This window comes from Macaca fascicularis, chromosome 6 (assembly GCF_037993035.2).
Source record: "Macaca fascicularis isolate 582-1 chromosome 6, T2T-MFA8v1.1".
Taxonomy (NCBI): domain Eukaryota; kingdom Metazoa; phylum Chordata; class Mammalia; order Primates; family Cercopithecidae; genus Macaca; species Macaca fascicularis.
Window position 1 is genome coordinate 781127 of NC_088380.1, and position 17591 is coordinate 798717.

The 17591-nt window shown below is 62.3% G+C and overlaps 1 protein-coding gene across 1 annotated transcript in view; it reads right to left on the reverse strand.

Moving 5' to 3' along the window:
* Positions 1-2239: 2239 nt before the first annotated feature.
* SLC9A3 (solute carrier family 9 member A3) overlaps positions 2240-17591 on the reverse strand; it is a 47141-nt gene continuing 31789 nt past the window's right edge. Inside the window, exons 4-17 of the mRNA XM_005556525.5 lie at positions 16277-16355; positions 15660-15837; positions 14558-14778; positions 13637-13839; positions 13152-13241; positions 12877-12947; positions 10837-10966; positions 8344-8456; positions 7610-7739; positions 7268-7444; positions 7084-7156; positions 6607-6717; positions 5916-6165; positions 2240-5108 (exon numbers count right to left, since the gene is read on the reverse strand). Coding sequence (XP_005556582.3) covers positions 5105-5108; positions 5916-6165; positions 6607-6717; positions 7084-7156; positions 7268-7444; positions 7610-7739; positions 8344-8456; positions 10837-10966; positions 12877-12947; positions 13152-13241; positions 13637-13839; positions 14558-14778; positions 15660-15837; positions 16277-16355 — 1830 coding nt within the window. The 3' untranslated portion in view covers positions 2240-5104. The remainder of the gene's footprint in view (positions 5109-5915; positions 6166-6606; positions 6718-7083; positions 7157-7267; positions 7445-7609; positions 7740-8343; positions 8457-10836; positions 10967-12876; positions 12948-13151; positions 13242-13636; positions 13840-14557; positions 14779-15659; positions 15838-16276; positions 16356-17591) is intronic.

Sequence of the window (17591 nt, forward strand, 5' to 3'; positions counted from 1 at the left end):
TGAGACCAGCCTGGCCAACATGGTGAAACCCCATCTCTACTAAAAATACAAAAATTGGCCAGGTGTGGTGGTGCATGCCTGTAATTCCAGCTGCTTGGGAGGCTGAGGCAGGAGAATTGCTTGAACCCTGGAGGCAGAGGTTGCAGTGAGCCAAGATTGCACTACTGCACTCCAGCCTGGGCGACGGAGCGAGACTTCGTCTCAAAGGAGTGGGGATATTACCCAGGATGAGCAGGGAGCCCTGGGTCCTGGTGTTCCGAGGGGCAGACTCCTGTGCTTTCTTAGTTTTCAGAAAAGTATTGATTCGGTTGAGTGAGTGAAAGGCATTGACCTTCATTCCTCCTCTTACCTGTGTATACAGCACCTTGTTCCCTCCATCCCTGTCTCAGAGCCCCAGGGACTCGCAGGTGGGAGAGGTGGGGGTGTCAGCGGGCCCATCTGTTCCTGTGAGGACCCCGCAAGTCTGGCCCATGGGCCCCGTGCAGTGCAGGTGGGTGTGAGGACCTCCCGCGGCTACCCATGGGCCGCAGGTACTCCAGCCTGAGGACACGCTTTGTTAGCTCTCAAGACGTTTTTGAGATGGCAGAGTTGACATTTTACTTTTATTTCATCCTCACAAGATGTGAAAAATTCACAAATGAGACTTTTTCTTGAAATAATCAAAACTTAAGTGGAGTTAAGTAACCGAGGAGCAACAGGGACTCAGAAGGGGGTGCTCTTCCCAGAACATCCAACAGGCATGCTGTTCCATGTGCCTCTTAACCCAGCTTCCCGCTCAGCAGCAGGCCTTGAGTGCACCTGGCATACGGTAAGTGCTCAGTAAATGCATATGAATTAATAAAATTCATAGTGTTCACAGTCATCAGAGTGCCCCTTATAAGAATGAAAAATGTGTTTATTTTCCCACTGAGAGGGAATTCTTGTTACTTCTGGAATGAGTCCCCAGGGCGAACAGTGGTGAGTGTGCAGCCCTCACTGGTGTTTTGCTCTATTTCTGTGTGAGGGTCACCACTGGGCCCCACGGTCACTAGTCACTGGTCACATCCACTTCAGGGGTGCCTGCAATAACAGTGAACCAAGCATTTGGCTACTCGGCCTCGGAGGCCACGCTGAAACCAGACAGCAAGCTCTGGGACCACTAATGTGCATGATTTGGGGGACAGGACGCCAGCCAGAATGTGCGGGAAGGTGTGGGGATGCCTCTGGCAGAGGCAGTGTTTGGTGCCTGGGCAGTGGGTGTCCACCCTGATACCAGGGGAAGGTTGTCTCCACCCCACGTACTACAGGACGCCGGGGTGAGGCCTGTGGCCACCTCCTAGTAGGAGAGCAGTGGCCACCCAAACGGAAGGCCAGTGCCTGCTGCCTGCGTGGGAGCGTCTGGTTGCAAAGTGGCCATCAGGGAAGTGGATGCACAGGTAGGGCTGGTGTGGCTGCAGCTCATCCCGGGGACCGTGGACCCACGCCCCTTCCACCGGGTGTGGCCTCCAGGCCACTTGGCCCTTGGTCGAAAGGGTGTCTTTCAAGTTAGGGCAGCTCCCTGATCTCCTCTTACCCAGGGGCAGGTGGGAGGTTTCAGTGAGGGATTCCCATGTCTCTTTAACGATGAGGCTCTGCTGCTGTTCATGGACTCAGCCCCCACGTCTGTCGACTGCAGTCTCAGCTGCTGTAAGGGCACCCCCAAAACGCGGGGCCCTGGCACATGGGGTTCCTTTTTGTCCAGAGGAAGCTGGCAGGCATCGCCTTCCCACCTGGGGAATCCTGGTTGCCCCCAGCCCCCAGAAGGGTCAAGCCATCCAGGCTCTAGACTCTCAGCCCACCTCTCTCCAGCCCCAGGCCCACCTGCTCTAGGCCACTTGAGTGTCTCAGGCACCTCATCCTCCTGCTCAGGCCTGGGTGAGCATTGTTCCCACCACCCGAATCCCAGCCTATGCCTTAGCTACTCCCTCACACCCTCCCCACGGGGCTCTGACATCTATCTGCACTGGAGGGGCTGTGCTCAGATCCAGGGGTCGCTCCACAGCCATGTCCAGTGGCTTCCTCACACCAGCTAGGAAGGGCAGCAACAGCACACGCACACACACGCACACATGCACATGTGCATGCACACGGGCACACACACATGCACACGTCTCTGTCAGTGCTAATTTTTGGGCAAAGTGATGTCTGCCTACAGGAGACTGCTCCTTAAATTCTCGTAGGTAGATGATTTCTCATTTATAAACAAAGTTTGCACCCAAAATGCCTTGAAATGTTTTTAATAGAATTGGTCTAGCAATCATTCAGGATTTTGGTGATGGGCCCTCCCTGTCTGGACACTGCCAACCCACAGCTGAGGGGCATTTAAGGCACGTCATTTTGTGATTAGAATTACACAAAGTTTGATTAATATTACAGCTGCAAAATTAACATACACAGTTTTCACTCATTTAAAATATTTTGTTTTGATGAAATTCTTTGCTTTCACAATAATCAATAGTACACAGTATATTGACTCTGTAACAAAATTATTTTTGAGAAAATACAGAAGTGAGAAATAGTGATTTCCTCAATTTGTTTATAGTCTATTACAAAGTAGGCCAAAGTTCAGTATTAAATAAATAGATATCCTAATAAAAGTTTTTACAAGTTTTCCTAAGGAAATACATTCATAAGACTGTTTACCTTCTGTTTGACAGCAGTGACAGGAACGTGGGGATTCCCAATCATGACGAGTCCCTAGCACTCGGCTCCTGGCACCCACGGCCCAGGCGCGCTGCATCACCTGGTGGGGTGCAGCCTGGCTTTTGCGAGTGAGGTTTTCTCATTGGAACTCTGGTTCCATGTTTGTGCTTAGCCTGTGTGCGGTTCTCGTAAACACAGAACGCCTGCCTGCCCACCCCGGGTGTGAAGACTGACGGGTCAAGGAGGTGTTGGTGAGACTGTTTTGTTCACCATGTGGAGATCAGGTGGTGATTACCGCATCTTCTTTGCTGACTTTGGTAACTGGGTGTCCAGTGGGGAGCGACCGGGAGTGGCCAGGCTGTTGCCTGGACTCAGCTTCTGACTCTGCAGCCAGGAGTCAGATGCAGGCCCAAGGGTCCAGGGGAGTTGTTCAGCACCTGGAATCATGCACTGCGCTGTGGGCCACGCGACGCTTCTGGCTTGTTCTCCCAGGCACAGACAGGCACTTGGAAGGCAACTTTGCTCCTCTGGTCACCCGGAGACCTCCTAGCAGTGCAGACGGGACAAACTGGAGGCCTGTGGGAACACCCACTCATGCCCAGAAGGCCAGGCCCCAGCCTGCTCCGGTGAACGTCAGGATAGTGGCTGCAGCAGGGAACCAGGGCTGGCCTTGGATCTGTCCAGCAGTCACTGACCGGGCAGGCTTTGCTGCATAGAGGATGGCTGCATTTTGTGCTCAGAGTTGGTTGAAATGGCTGCAAAGTGTGGACAGTGACCACTGAATCCCAAAAGTCACTGCACTTGATCTGACCCAAATACCAGTGACTGCAGTTAGGGTAGAGGGCTTCTCCGAAGCAGGGGTCATGGAGGCTTTTGTGTGGCTGAGGCTTCCCTTTTTCACAACAGTAAGAAGCTATCAATGGGAAATTGTGGACTTTTCCCACCAGGGACTCAATGTGCAATATTCAGTCAATATAAAACTCTTAAGAACTCCTCCTTACTGGTGACTGTCAACACTGGATCTAAGACGTGAATAGTCTAATTTTCCTGAGCAAGGAGCTGCAAGTCTGGCTTTAGAAAAGCCCTTAGGAGTGTCCCACCTCCACCGCGCAAGCAGGTTTTAGGTGGGGTGGACCCTGTGGGACTTGCCCTCTGAGGGATGGATGGACTCAGAGCCCCTCCCCGGCTCAGCACCCGCGGCCTCCGCCCACTCAATGGACTGCGCCTCCCAGATCTCAGGCTGGATGATCTCCCTGCAGAGGACCAGAAGCTCTGTCCAAGGCCTCGGCCTGGGATGCTGGAAGGGGTGGGAAGGGTCCGGGGTCCAGGACAGGCCCAGGGGTCTCAGCAGGTCCTCCTTGGAGGGCCTGAGCCTGGTGAGGGGGACGGTGCCCTGGGCCCCTCCATGCCCCCTTGGTTCGCCCTGCTTTGTTAAGGGGGCCAGAGCAGCTGCTGGGCCCCACAGTCCACTTAAGGAACGGCCATGATTCTTGGAAAGCGCCGCCCGCCAGGCCACCTTTCACCCAGCCAGGGCCCCCGGGGCGACCTCCGGGCCAGGTGCGACAGGTCAGGCCGGAGACCTCGTCTGTGGGGGACGGGCAGTGCCCGCGGCCGCCACCCTGAGACCGGGCGCGGGCAGGACGGAACCTGGAGGGGGAACGAGGCAGGTGCTGGCTCTAGGAGTCTAAATCCCCAAGCGCTGAGTAGACGGAAGACGTTCCCGCCACTTTACCTGCAGCTCAAAGACCTGGCGAGGGCCTGGAAACGGCGCTCGGCCAGGGCCGCTTGCGGGGCCGGGCCTGCAGCCGCTGCAGGTCTGGCCCTGAGTCCTGGCGCTCGGAAGGTCCCTGAGTCGGTCCCCGGGGAGAGGTGCGGGGCTCGGGGGTGGGGGCCCGGAGCCTTGGGCTGGTTTCACGCAAATCCGTTTTGGGCGAGCCTCGGTTTCCCGGCAGCTGTGGGAAAGGGCGCGAGCGGCCAGCCACGGCGCGCGGGCCCTTCCCGCCCGCGGCTTCACAGCGGCGTCTCCTCCTGCTCCAGCGCGTGCGGCGGTGCGTGGCACGAGGGCGGCAGCGACGCCAGCTTCAGCAGGGCGGGGCGGCGGCGCGCGCGGGGCCGCTGGAACGAGCGCCGGCTGTGCACGCGGCGCGCCGCCGCCGAACGCGCGTGCGCACTCGGCAGTCCCCGGCGCTCCGGCCCCGGCCCCGCCCCCGCCCCGGGTGTAGGCCCCGCCCCCGGCTCGCGCTGCGGCGGCTCTGCGGGCTCGGCCGCGGCGCTCTCGGGGTTCTGCGCGGGCGCGGGCGCGGGCGCGGGCGGGATGGGGCTCGGGGCGCGCGGCCGCTGTAACCGCGCGGGGATCAGGGGCTTCTCCGGGGCGGCGGCGGCCGCGGCTGGCGGCCCGTGGCGCGGGGACGAGCGTCCGGTCAGCGGCGTGTCGGAGCCGGTGTCACCTGCGGGAGAGCAGGGCGTGAGCGGCGCGCGGAGCCCGGGCGCTAGGGCGGGAGGGGCGTCTCCGGGCGGTTTAGCTCTCCCCAAGCCCGGCGGCTCTCGCCTCCCCTCCCGCCGCGCACCCGGGGCTCGGCGTCCGCCGGGGCCTCCTCCCAGGACCCGGTTCGCAGGACAGAGGCGGAAGCAGCAACAGCGAAGCCCCACCCTGGCCCAACCACGTCCCACCGCCGGGGGTCCCGGGACAGCGGCCTTCTCCGTGCAGGAAGGTCCCGCCCCTGGCCCTGCAGCGCGGGAGGTCAAGGTCCCCAAGGGGGAAACCTGCTTCCTCCATCTCAAACCGCCCTGGCGTTCCCCGGGTGCCTCCCAGGCCCCCAGAGGGAGCTCACAAAGCCCAGACCCTGTGGCGCGCCCTGAGCTGGAGGCAGAGCCCGGGTCTGCGGGGCCGGCCCTCCCGGTATCCCTGTGGGAGGATAGGGGACCCGGGGCGTCTGGCTCCCCCTAGCCCTGCTCTCAGCTCCGTGGGAGCGCAGGAGTTGGACTCGCGGACTAGCTTTCGGAGCCACCTAAAGGAAATCACAGGCGGCCCTGGGGCTCTCAGCTCCGTGGGAGCAGCAGAGACGCCAGGGTCTGTCCGGGCTCCTGAGGGAGGTGCGGCCAGCAGGGCGCTAGAGGAGGAAGAGGGGCTGCTGGAGAGAGAGAAAGCCAGGTTCAGGTCCAGGGAGGAGGAGAGAGAGAGCGCGAGGCGGAGACCTGGAGGGAGAGGAGCTGCGGAGAGAGGGGTTAGGTGGCAGGAGGCCCGGGAGCGTTACATGTGTGTGGACTCGGGGAGGGCGGCGGGGGGCCGCTCCTCGGGGCCGTCTGCCTGCAGGAAGGAGTCCACCGACTTGCTGCTGAGGCGGAAGGGCGTCAGGCGGCGGAAGGTGCTGGGAGAGTGGGGAATCTGCGTGCGGGCCCTCTGCGAGGGGACCACCGTCTCCCCGGGAGACAGCCAGGGCGGCAGCCTGGCCAGGAGGCTGCGGTCCAGGGCCTCATCCGGAGAAAACACAGGGTTGTCAATTCCTAGGAGAGAGGGCAGCGGCCAGTCAGCCTCCTGGGAGCCCTGGGGCGGCAGGGGAGGCCTCGCGGGGGCCGTCACCTGCTGCGTGCCCTGGAAGGTTAAGGTCACCTGGAATAGGATCACCGGGAAGGTTAGGGTCACGTGCCTTTCAGGTTGCAGGCCTTTGCCCCACATCCATGACCCCACACATCACAGGCAGCACAGGCGAGGTCTCCCTTCCCTCAAGACACACCCCGTCTGCTCCCTGCCCGGCCCACGTCTCCTGGGACAGCAGCCTCCGAGTTGGTTGAGGAGGCACTCGAGGTGCCAGGCAGGGCCCTTGAGAACCCACAGGAGACCCCCCCCCGCCAGGTCCCAGTGCCCCTGGTCCAATGACTGAGCTCCCTCCTGGGGCAGCAGGAGCTGCCCCTCCCTGGGCCACGACGCCTGTGCCCTGTCCCCACCTGCAGGGGAGTCGGATGCTGTGTCCTTGGTGACACTGGCCAGGAATTCGATTCCCCCGCTCATCTCCTCGTCATAGTTGGGGTGCTCCTCGGTGTCTGAAAGTTCCAAGTCTGGAGGAGACAGGCTGGGATGAGGACTGGGGTCACTAGGGGGCTGTCCTCACAGCCGGTCAGCCGTGTCCATCAGCTCTGTGCCCAGAGGTGCAGGGGGTCGGGACCCACAGAGAGAAGGGCTAAACCGCAGGGCTGGGGGAGGGCAAGGAGGGACCCCACTTGGAGGACAGCACCCCTGGAACCCCATCCTGGGTGGGTCTGCAGCTGGGGCCCTGACCGTGCCTCCCTGCCTGGGTGGCTGGAGGGTCCTGAGAGGGGAGGGCCCCGAGAGGGGAGGGCCCCGAGAGGGGAGGGCCCCGAGAGGGGAGGGCTGGGGCTGGGAGGTGGTGGCTCCCAGCATTTCCCGCAGGGCCCCCAGCGCACCTTTCTCTTTGATGGTGAAATTCTGCACAGAGTTCTCCATGGGCAGCTTCCCATTGGGGATGCTGCTGTTTCTCTGTGGGGCAAACGTGAAGCTGCTCACAGACCTCAACACAGCCACACCCGGCCCGGACTGCCCCCGCTCCAGGCCCCAGCCCCGTCGAGCCTCCTGGTGACCCGGCCTCACCCGCTTCTGGGCACGCTCCCGCTTGTACATCTTGGCTGCCTTCTTGTTCTGGTTGAGCCCCAGCTTGGTCGACTTGAAGGACTCCAGGCGCTTCCGCATGGTCCTGTGGAAGATTTCCCGGTCCTGCTTCTCGTCCTCCGTGGGCGTGAGCTCGTGCCGGCTGTACAGATGCTTGTACTGCAGGGTTGGGCACGGAGGTCACAGCTGTGCCCAGTACCAGACACTCCCGCCCTCCTGCCGCAGGGGCTGAGCATGGATCCCCCATGGTCCTGGGAGGGGACGAGGAGGCCACCCTACAGGGGTCCCTGTGGGCGCGTCCAGCCCCCAGCCTGCGGGGCCCACCTCCTGCCGCGGCTTGTACAGGTACTGCTGCAGCGTGTGGTGCGTGACCATGTCCTCTGCGTCCCGGATGCTCCGCCGCCGCTGCTCCAGAGACTGCATGTCCAGGCAGACGGCGCTGACATTCTCTCTCCTGCATGGGGACCAGCGCTGAGCCACACAGGCTCCCTCAGGGTGGGGTCTCCTGTGCACCCCTCGCCTTCCCAAGGCGGGCATCCGGCTGGGGTACGGGGACACCTGGCCACCTGGCCAGCCCCTTCTCCCCTCGGGGCTTAGGCTGACTCCCCACGAGGCCTTCCCGGCCTCCGTTCTGAGGTGGATCCCCCTCCTCACTGGTCCCCCTCCAGAGCCCTGGCTGTGAGACTTGGGGACTCTGGCATCTGCACACCTGGCAGAGTGGACCTCCCATGAGAACTGGCCGTGAGCTGTGGAGCCCATGGCTGGAGGGGCAGTAGGGGTGGCATGGGGACCAGGACAGGCTGCTCCTGGCCGGGGGCAAACACGTCAGGCCCGGACCCCAATCCGCTGCTGCCCCTCCCTTTCACCTTGCATCCAGCACTAAGGGAGTCTGGCCACCGCATAACACAGGGGAGCGCTTGCTGGAGGGGACACCCAGCCCCTCTTTCTGCACCCCTCCACTCCCCCATGCCACCCCCAGGCCAGGAGCCACCCCAGCCCCGCCTGTGACCCTCAGCTGGGTTCTTCCCCAGGGAAGCTGCAGGACCGCGGCCACGTACAGGAGGTATGAGACAGAGGCCTCCACGGTGGATGATCGTGGCGTGAAGTCCACGTTGACCATGTTGTCGGTGCTGGGGGAGCGGATGAAGGCCAGGGACCCACGGCGCTCTCCCTATGGTCAGGAAGCAGCCCGGTCAGTGGCCTGAGCAGCCAAGCCCTAGGTCCCGGACCTGCGGCAGCTGCTGCTGTTGTGTGCCCTGGGGGGAAGCGGGGAAGTGCCCAGAGCTCGGGGCCCAGGGAAGGCCTTGAGACCCGAGCCCCAGGTTCTCCCCTCACAGCTGCAGAGGGGAGGAGATGCCAAAACCACGAGATCAGATTTTGAGCCTCTGTCCATCTGTCTGAGGCCACAGCCAGACTGCTGCCTGAACTGGGCAGAGGTAATGCTTGTGGGAGGACACAGTGGTCTGAGTGTGAAGGGGTAAAGCTGCCTAGGACTTGGGGGGTGTCTGGGGAAACTGTCGATATGCGGAATCAGAAGTGGCCCCTGTCCCTGCCAGAGGCCCTAAGACCCCATTGGCCTCATGTCCAGAAATGAATCAGGTCGAGGGAATGGAGCAGAGCCCGATGGGGCACAGAAGCCGCACAGCTGAGCACCAGAGGACGGGAGTGGGGCTGCCTGTGTGTCCTCAGACCCCACCCGCCTGATGGCAGGCCTGGAGAGTGTGAGGCTGTGGAGGAGTGCAGGGCAGGGTGGGCTTGTGGCTGGAGTCAGGGTCTCCAGGGCCAGCGGGGGCACAGGTGTGGAGGGAACGTCAGCTCACTGCACTCAGACCTTGCCAGGTGGGCACCCTTGCCGCCTTGCAGCGGCGAGACGCTCCCAGGAGAGCCCCCGGGGTCGGGCGGGGGCCGCTGCTCCCACTGAACATGTGGCCCCCACTTCACTGCCCACTCTGGGGGGCTCTGAGGGTCATTGTTCTAAGGGCCCTCTGCCTGCTCTTTTGCTTCTAAATCCAGCGTCTTCTGTATGACCTTTGTCCCTCTGTCCCTCTCCTGCCGCCCCGTGAAGACACAGCCGTGAGGGCCGGGGGAGCCGCCCCGTGAAGACAGCCGTGAGGGCCGGGGGAGCCACAGTGCCAGCTGCCGCTCTGGGCAGGCACAGGCGAGGGCTGGAGCACCTGGGCACATGGGGTCTTTGGAGGGGCTGTTCCCCACACCACTTCCCCTGCCCCTGCCGAGCCCCACACTGTGGGGTGGGGGGCGCAGGGAGAGAGAGCAGCTGCCCTGTGTGAGAGCCAGGAGGGACATCGGGCAGGCGGATGCCACCCCAGGTGTGGAGACTCAGGCTACTGAGTGACCAGGAGGCACCCACGGGCTCCCCACATGCAGCTGAGCCCAGGGTCGTGGTCATGGGTCATGGGTCATGGGTCAAGGATGGTGGCTGGTGGGGTTGGGGGAGAGGTTCAAGGCCCGCCTACTGACCAGGGTATCTGAACTTTCTCTCGCTTCCCGGGCCTGTGGTTTGGGGGTTTGTGTGGAGCCTGGTCCAGGGGCCCTCCTTCCTGATCTGCACTGGCTAGCCCTCCTGACAGCCCCAGGCCCCCATGCCCTCTGCCAGGAGGCGCCTTGCCACGCCCCAGTCATGGGTGGCACATCTGGGGTGAATGCACGTCGGTAGAGGCAGAATCATTCTATCTGAATGAATGGAGTTTCCCGGCCCCCGCCAGCCCTCTGTGTGAGGGTCTGCAGGGTTTGGCAGGACAGGCCTTTCCCTCTCACGAGAGCACCGACCCCGACCAGCTGCTGGACGAGGGCACCAAAGCTCACTAGGGAGGACTCTGTCCTTAGGGAGGAGCCGCAGGGCCCAGAGGGAGCAGAGTCCCTGCAGCTGTGCCCCAGGCCCTGCGTTGCGCGATTCCTGCAGCCAGAGCGCCCCTGGGGAGGTCAGGGCAGGCCGGGGAGGCTGAGGCCCACCTGCCATGGTAGGCAGGTGCGGGAGCCAGTGGCGGCAGTGGCCCCGGGTCTGGGTGGGGTGCCTGGCCTCTGGTCTCTGGAGCAGACGGGCTCTGCGGACACCAAGGCCTGCTCAGAGTGGACTGGGAGATGCTGGGGCAGCCTCAGAGCCACGGCCGGCCACGGCGGGAGACAGCCCTGCTGCTGCCCCTCCGCCTGTGCATGTGGGTCTGTGGGCATCTGTGTGTGCTGGGGCAGGCCCAACTGTGTTAGGACCAGGTCCCATAACAGCCTGCCTGCTTACCGTCCACTCCCATCTCCAGGGAAAGCAAGGGAGCTCAGGGTCCTAGGACCTAACCTCAGCGCTCACCCCCACCAGCACCGCAGTCACCAGGACTCTGTGACTCAGTTTACCCCCACGTGACAGCCAGCTGGGATTCCCAGGGCATCAAAGGCCCATCAGCCTCCTGTGAACTTCTGGGGTGGGCCTGGCCTTGGGATGCGGGTGCAGGGGCCTCTCCTCATTGCCCCTGTGGCGCCCACAGCCAGTGCCCAAGCCTGCTGCACCCCGACCCGACAGAGGGAGCAAGCGGCTCGGCTACCTCAGCCACGTAGCTGATGGCGTCCTTCAGGTTCAGCTCGTGGAAGACATTCAGGATCCGGTCTCGAGACTTCTGGGCCGACCGTCTCATGAGGACCCTGCTGAGGAACTTTCTGTCGAAGTGGGACCACCTGTAGGGACAGACCTCAGGTGTGAGTCTCAGGCGACAGGCGCCCTGGAGCCCAGACCGTGGCCGGCCACTTCTCTCCTGAATTTTATTTGCTGTAACGACCCTGCAGGCGCATTTAAAATGAGGGAAGCAGCCCCTGCCACGCGCCCAGGCCATCGTTCTCCCGCCTGTCCTGTTGGATGGAGGCCGTTGGATGCACGTGAAACTGCATTCCGCTTTCCAGCGGCCGCCGCCTCCAGAGGGTGGCTCAGGAGAGGGTGGGCATCAGGCCTGGTCGGGCAAGGGGGCTCCAGCCACGTGGGGAGCACTTTTCAGCTGCACAGGAGGAAAGGCAGGGGCGGACAGACGTCCTGAGCCCTTAGACTTGCGAGAGCCAAGCTGACCAGAGTGAGGTTTTTTTAGCCTAACAGAATTAGAGTATTTGCCGGTTATCCGGATCAGAAGGGATGGTGGCCTGACTGGACGTAGAGGAACCTTTGGGGCACAAGGAGGTGATGCCTGTCACTCTTGAACATGGGCGCAGCCGCCAGAGCTGCCCCTCAGGGCAGAGGGTGGGCCCCGGTGAGCTTGTGTGCTCACACCCGGGCAGGCCCCGTGGCAGCAATAGCAGCTCTCCTGTACAGGTTGAGTTTCAGCCACACCAGGAAGTCAAAGCTAACTGAGGCCTTCTGAGACCCCTGGGATGGCCCCTGGGCGGCCAAGGAGTCGGGTACTGGGTACCTGGAGCAGAGTCACTGTGGCCACAGAGAACCGCAGCTGAGCTTCGTGAAGCCACATGGCCACACCTCCCAGTGCCTCCACCCCCACCAAACACAGACCACTCAGAAAATAGGAACCCAGGGCAAATTGTATGTGCTACTTACTGGGTTTATTATAAGTGTCAAATGTATTTTATAATAAAACATAGGTGATTTCAGCTTAATGGACAAAATCTTTTTTTATTTTGAGACGAAGTCTCGCTCTGTCACCAGGCATGAGTGCAATGGCACAATCTCAGCTCACCGCAGCCTCCACCTCCCGGGTTCAAGTGATTCTTGTGCCTCAGCCTCCTAAGTAGCTGGGACTACAGGCACCCGCCACCACCCATGGCTAATGTTTGTAGTTTTAGTAGAGACGGGGTTTCACCATGTTGGCCAGGCGTTTCTCCAACTCCTGACCTCAAGTGATCTGCCTGCCCCAGTCTCCCAAAGTGCTGGGATTACAGGCTTGAGCCCCGCCAGACAAAATCGTTTTAAATGTTGACTGATACTAACCCTATTTATGACTTGGAGGAAATAATCTATTTTCCTGACTTTCACTTCCTACATAACTTAACAATCTGGAATTAATTGGGCCACGTGAGAGGGCGTCTCTATTCCCTGGAAGAAGCACAGGGAATTCAGCTTCCATCCCCTCGCTCGGTGGCCCCGACTGCTGCCGCCAACTCCTTTCGGCAGCACCTGTGTGTCTGGGGGCACACCTGGCACCTGGCCTCACGGGGCACCTGTGTGTCTGGGGGCACACCTGGCACCTGGCCTCACGGGGCACCTGTGTGTCTGGGGGCACACCTGGCACCTAGCCTCACGGGGCACCTGTGTGTCTAGGGGCACACCTGGCACCTGGCCTCACGGGGCACCTGTGTGTCTGGGGGCACACCTGGCACCTGGCCTCACGGGGCACCTGTGTGTCTGGGGGCACACCTGGCACCTGGCCTCACGGGGCACCTGTGTGTCTGGGGGCACACCTGGCACCTGGCCTCACGGGGCACCTGTGTGTCTAGGGGCACACCTGGCACCTGGCCTCATGGGGCACCAGAGCCCTGACCAACCCTGGACTCAGACAGCTACGCATGTGGCTTCCGGCTCTTCTAAGTGGAGGATGTTCCCAGAAGCCGAGCTGTGTGGCACAGCCAGGGAAGCCCCAGTCACTTACTTGTCTCTGAGATAATTGTGCCCTATCTGTCCCGATATGTCCTCGATGGCCGAGAGGATGTGGTCGAAAGCCTTTCAAGAGAAGAAAGATGGGAGCGTCTTGGGGCGGCCAACCGGGGAACATGACGTGCCCCCCTCCCTTCCCGGCCCAGCCCCGAGGAACCCACCAGCCCCACTCACGAATCCCCCAGCCCCAGACGCAGCCTCCCCTCCCCTCCCGGCCCAGCCCTGAGGAACATGCGGCGCCCCTCGCCATCCCCCGAGCCCCGGACGTACGCGGCCGTGCAGCTTCTCGTTGAGCCGGGGTTCCCGGTGCTCACTCCTCTTCACCTTCAGCCACTGCACCAGGGGCTTGATGGTCAGGCCCTGGAGGACGGGGTCTCGTGATCCTGGTGCCAGGCAGCCCCCCACATCCTGCTGGCCCCACTGGGTGCACCACACAGAGCTGCCTGCCCCGGGGCTCGCAGATGCCCTCCCTGCTCTCCGGGCGCCCAGCAACCTGCGCCCCTGCTTTGCAGAGGAGGAAGCAGCAGCCGGGGCCTCATCCACCAGCGAAGGCTCGGGAAGAGCGTTTTTAGGACAATTATGCTTCCTCCCCAGTGGGGCCACGTGAAAACCTACAAAACGGCTCCCAGTTACTAAAATTATAAAACCCAATTAGGGTCTGGAGCCTGGAAATGCTCGTCCTGAAGTGCAGGATGGGCCCAGACGCCCCTTGCGGGCGGGGCCGAGACCCCAGGGCTGGCTGGGCCGGGCCTCACCTGGAAGATGACGGTGAAGAACACTACGATGATGGTAGTGCTGACAAACAGGTTCTTCTCCTTGACCTTCTCTCCATCCAGAAGCACCACCAGGGCAAAGGCCACGGCCCCGCGCAGACCCCCATAGGACAGGACCACCTGGTCAATAGGCTCCAGCTGCACCATGCGGTAGCGGTTGAGGAGCCAGGTCTGCAGGACCACACCTGTGGGGGGATCACACCTGTGGATGGGACCACACCTGTGGGGGATCACACCTGTGGATGGACCACACCTGTGGGGGGATCACACCTGTGGATGGGACCACGCTTGTGGGCAGGACCATGCCTGTGGACGGGACCACGCCTGTGGGCGGGACCACGCCTGTGGACGGGGATCACACCTATGGATGGGACCACACCTGTGGACGGGACCACACCTGTGGTTGGGGTGGCACTCAGCTCCCTGGCCGCCCTCCCAGCTGCGGGACCCCAGCCCGTCTGGGACAGCGTCTTGGTGGCCAAGCGTGTGCCGACAAAGAACAGTGGCAACCCTAGATACGGTGTCCCCATGCCACGTCCCTTGTCACCATGCACCCGGAGCCACACGCTGCCTGGCGTCTCCCCCACACGCTCCGTGCATCACACACACGGGTACTGGGGGATGGGGCTGGGCGGGGGCAGGGCCGTCTTGCCTCCTGTTCCATCTCCCAAGCCACTGACCCTGTCTTGAGGCACATCCAGGGTGAGTCAGTGGGAAACCAAGTGGTTTCCCTTGGGGTTCCAGAGCCTTCCACCCCAGCCCCGAGGCCACCACCATTGGTCCTCCTCTGCCTCGTGTGGGGCTGCGCCTCCATCTCACTGGGCCCAGTGGAAAGCCTGCACCTTCCCGGAGATGGTGCCGGCCCATCCGTGGTCCCACGGCCGCAACCCAGCCCCGCCTCACCGATGGCCCGGTACACGGAGATGAAGACCAGCGTCAGGAGCACGAAGGCCGTGTTCCAGGTCCAGATGAACGGGTTCACGGCCGAGATACCCAGGAACATGAAGATGATGGTCTCAGCACCGCTGGCCAGCATCTTCATGGTGTAGCGCACGGTGGTGGCCGACTGCTCCGAGATGTTGGCCTTCACGTACTTCTGACAGCAGATGCCACAGAAGGTGATGCTGCAGGGACAGACGCGCTTCAGGACATGGCCACCTGGCCCGGCGCCCCAGGCCCCTGCATCCGCCCAGCCCCCCACAGCCTGGCGCCTGCAGGCAGTCCCAGTCGTCTGGTTACAGGGGGGCCTCTCCCTCCCGAGCCAGGCTGGGCCGCCAGGGTTCCTGCCCACGGCTCTGCGGGGCCACAGGCGGCTGTCATCATCATGCAGATATGGGCACCAGGGCTGCCTGCCAGCAGGGATGGCAACAAAGGGTTCCAAAGTCCCTCACCTGTCTCAGGGTGGGTACTGCTGTCAGCCCACGGACAATTCAGTGGAAACGCCAACTCCTTATTTTAAAATTTAAATAAACCAAATTCTTCGCCCCACACTGAACTCCCAGTCAGCTTGGGAGCACCCACAGAGCAGGCGAGACGACAGACGGAGGGCAGGGCAGGCCTTCCACTTCCCCTTGCTGGGGCTCATGGGGAACTTGGTGATGCGGAGCCTGGGGCTCCTGCCATGCACACCCCCCGTGTCCAAGCAGCTGGCACTGCCCTCCGCACCTGGGTTCCCGTGGCTGGCACCGCCCTCCGCACCTGGGTCCCCGTGGCTGGCACCGCCCTCCGAGCCTGGGTCCCCGTGGCTGGCACCGCCCTCTGCGCCTGGGTCCCTGTGGCTGGCACTGCCCTCCAAGCCTGGGTCCCCGTGGCTGGCACCGCCCTCCGAGCCTGGGTCCCCGTGGCTGGCACCGCCCTCCGAGCCTGGGTCCCCGTGGCTGGCACCGCCCTCTGCGCCTGGGTCCCTGTGGCTGGCACTGCCCTCCGAGCCTGGGTCCCCGTGGCTGGCTCGCCCCGCCGGGCCCAGGAGGGCGTGGAGAAGCTCGCGTGTGGGGGAGGGACTCACGCGAGGATGGCCGACAGCGACAGCATCTCAGACGTCAGGTAGGACAGGTAGGAGATGACGAACACGAAACCGGGCTCGATGATGCGCACGTGCTTGGTGAAGCGCGTCACCAGCGACAGCAGGAAGGCGAAGACCACCCCCACCAGCGTGCCCCCCAGGCTCACCACGAAGAAGGACACTGGGGAGAGGATGCCCTTTGTGGCCGTGTTGGCCTTCCGGGCCCTTCCTCGCCAGGGGCCGCCTGGTGACTGCGCGGAAGTGCTGGGAGCCCGGGAAAGGGGGTGGATTCCTCACTCTCCTGGAGACTGGGCCTGGTCTCATTACCTCTCAGGGGAGGGGACCCTCCTGTGCCTGGCCCCAGGCCCCATCCGGCCGTCTGTCCCAGGGAGACCTGGCTGCCCTCATCCCTGTTCCGGGAAACACCCAGGAACCCCCAGGACTGTTTCAAATCGTGTGTGAATCGCTCTGGAAGGGGACGTGACATGGACAGAGGGCCCAGTGCAGCAGCTTTGAGTGCAAAGCTTTTCTCTGCATGGGCTGCGGGCCAGGTGTGGAGAGAAGAGAGTCGGCCCCAGGGGAGACACAGCCGCCCACTCCCCCGACCCACGGCTACACACCTATGCCTTTCACGCAGTCCACGCCAGTCACATTGTCACCTCCCAGCGCCACGAAAGATTCAAACACATTGTACAGGACCTGCGGGGACAGAGACGGGCAGGGCGTTGGGTGGTCCTTGGTCAGCGCCACCCCCTCTCCGGGGCCTGGGCCTCCCCAGACATGGCCTGAGTGTGGAGCCCACGGCACCCGAGGCCGTTGGAAGGAAAATCATCACAGGGCAATGGCCCCCAAAGGGGAGAAGGCCAGAGCCCAGAGCCCAGAGGCCAGGAGGACACAGGGGGCAAAAGACTGTTCTGGAGGGGACTAGAAGCTTCGGGAGCAAAGAGGATAGGCCTCTTCCTATCCTCTGCAAAACAGGGGCAGCCGCAAAGCTCACCTGCCATTCGAATTCTGAGTCTCATTTACGGAGACAAACCCAGGGTTTCAGTTTGAGTGACTTCACTGCTGTGCTGGTTCTAGCCCCTGCTGTCTTCGCGTGTTTTTAAACCTTAGCCCAGCAAGACCCGGAGATAAAATGCGGGGAAACCTTATCCACACCCTGGGCTCCACGCCGAGCAAAGCGACGATGCAGGTGGGACCTGCCGGGGGCCGTCCTGGGTGGGCCGAGGCCCCTGGGGAGAACCTGGCTGAGCCCAGCTCTGTGTCTCTGGCTCTGGTCAAGGTGGGAGAGGACCCTGAGGCAGGCGTGTAAGTTGTGTTTGCAAATGCAGGCTGGGGCGGGGGGTGCCCATGAGGGTCCCGGGGTCTCCTGGGGCCTTCTCGGAGCTGGGCTTTTTAATGAAAATCCAGCTGGGAGGGAAGACAACCTCTTGGGAGACTCTTACTTCTACAGGGACGGGAGCTGCAGGGCTGCGGGGCACACAGGGCTTTCACTGTATTCCTTGTGCGATTAAGTCCCACTTCCCAGATTCCCCTGAGGATATCTTTGCAATCTGGTGTGTGACGCCCACAGGACTTTCCTCTTCCCAGAACCCTAAGGGAACATGAGAAGCTGCCGGGTTTCTTAGAGAAGCCGCAGGCACTTTTAGAGGGGAGAGGAAACTGACCACATGCTTCCTTCCGGCTGTACCTGCAGGGTCCTCGGGGCTGGGGGAGGACGGGCAGGGGCGGCGCGGGGCTGGGGCAGTGTGGGGGCTGCGGTGGCGCCAGGGCCGGGCTCAGGGCTGGCCTCACTGACGGTTCCTAAGAGGTCTGCTCTGCACGTGCCCCTCTGGTCGCCCCATGACTCACTTCCGGGAGGCAGTGGCCGCATTTGATGGGATTGGCTTTGAAACGTCACAATTGCCACTGTGAAGTGGCAACCGTGTTCCTCAG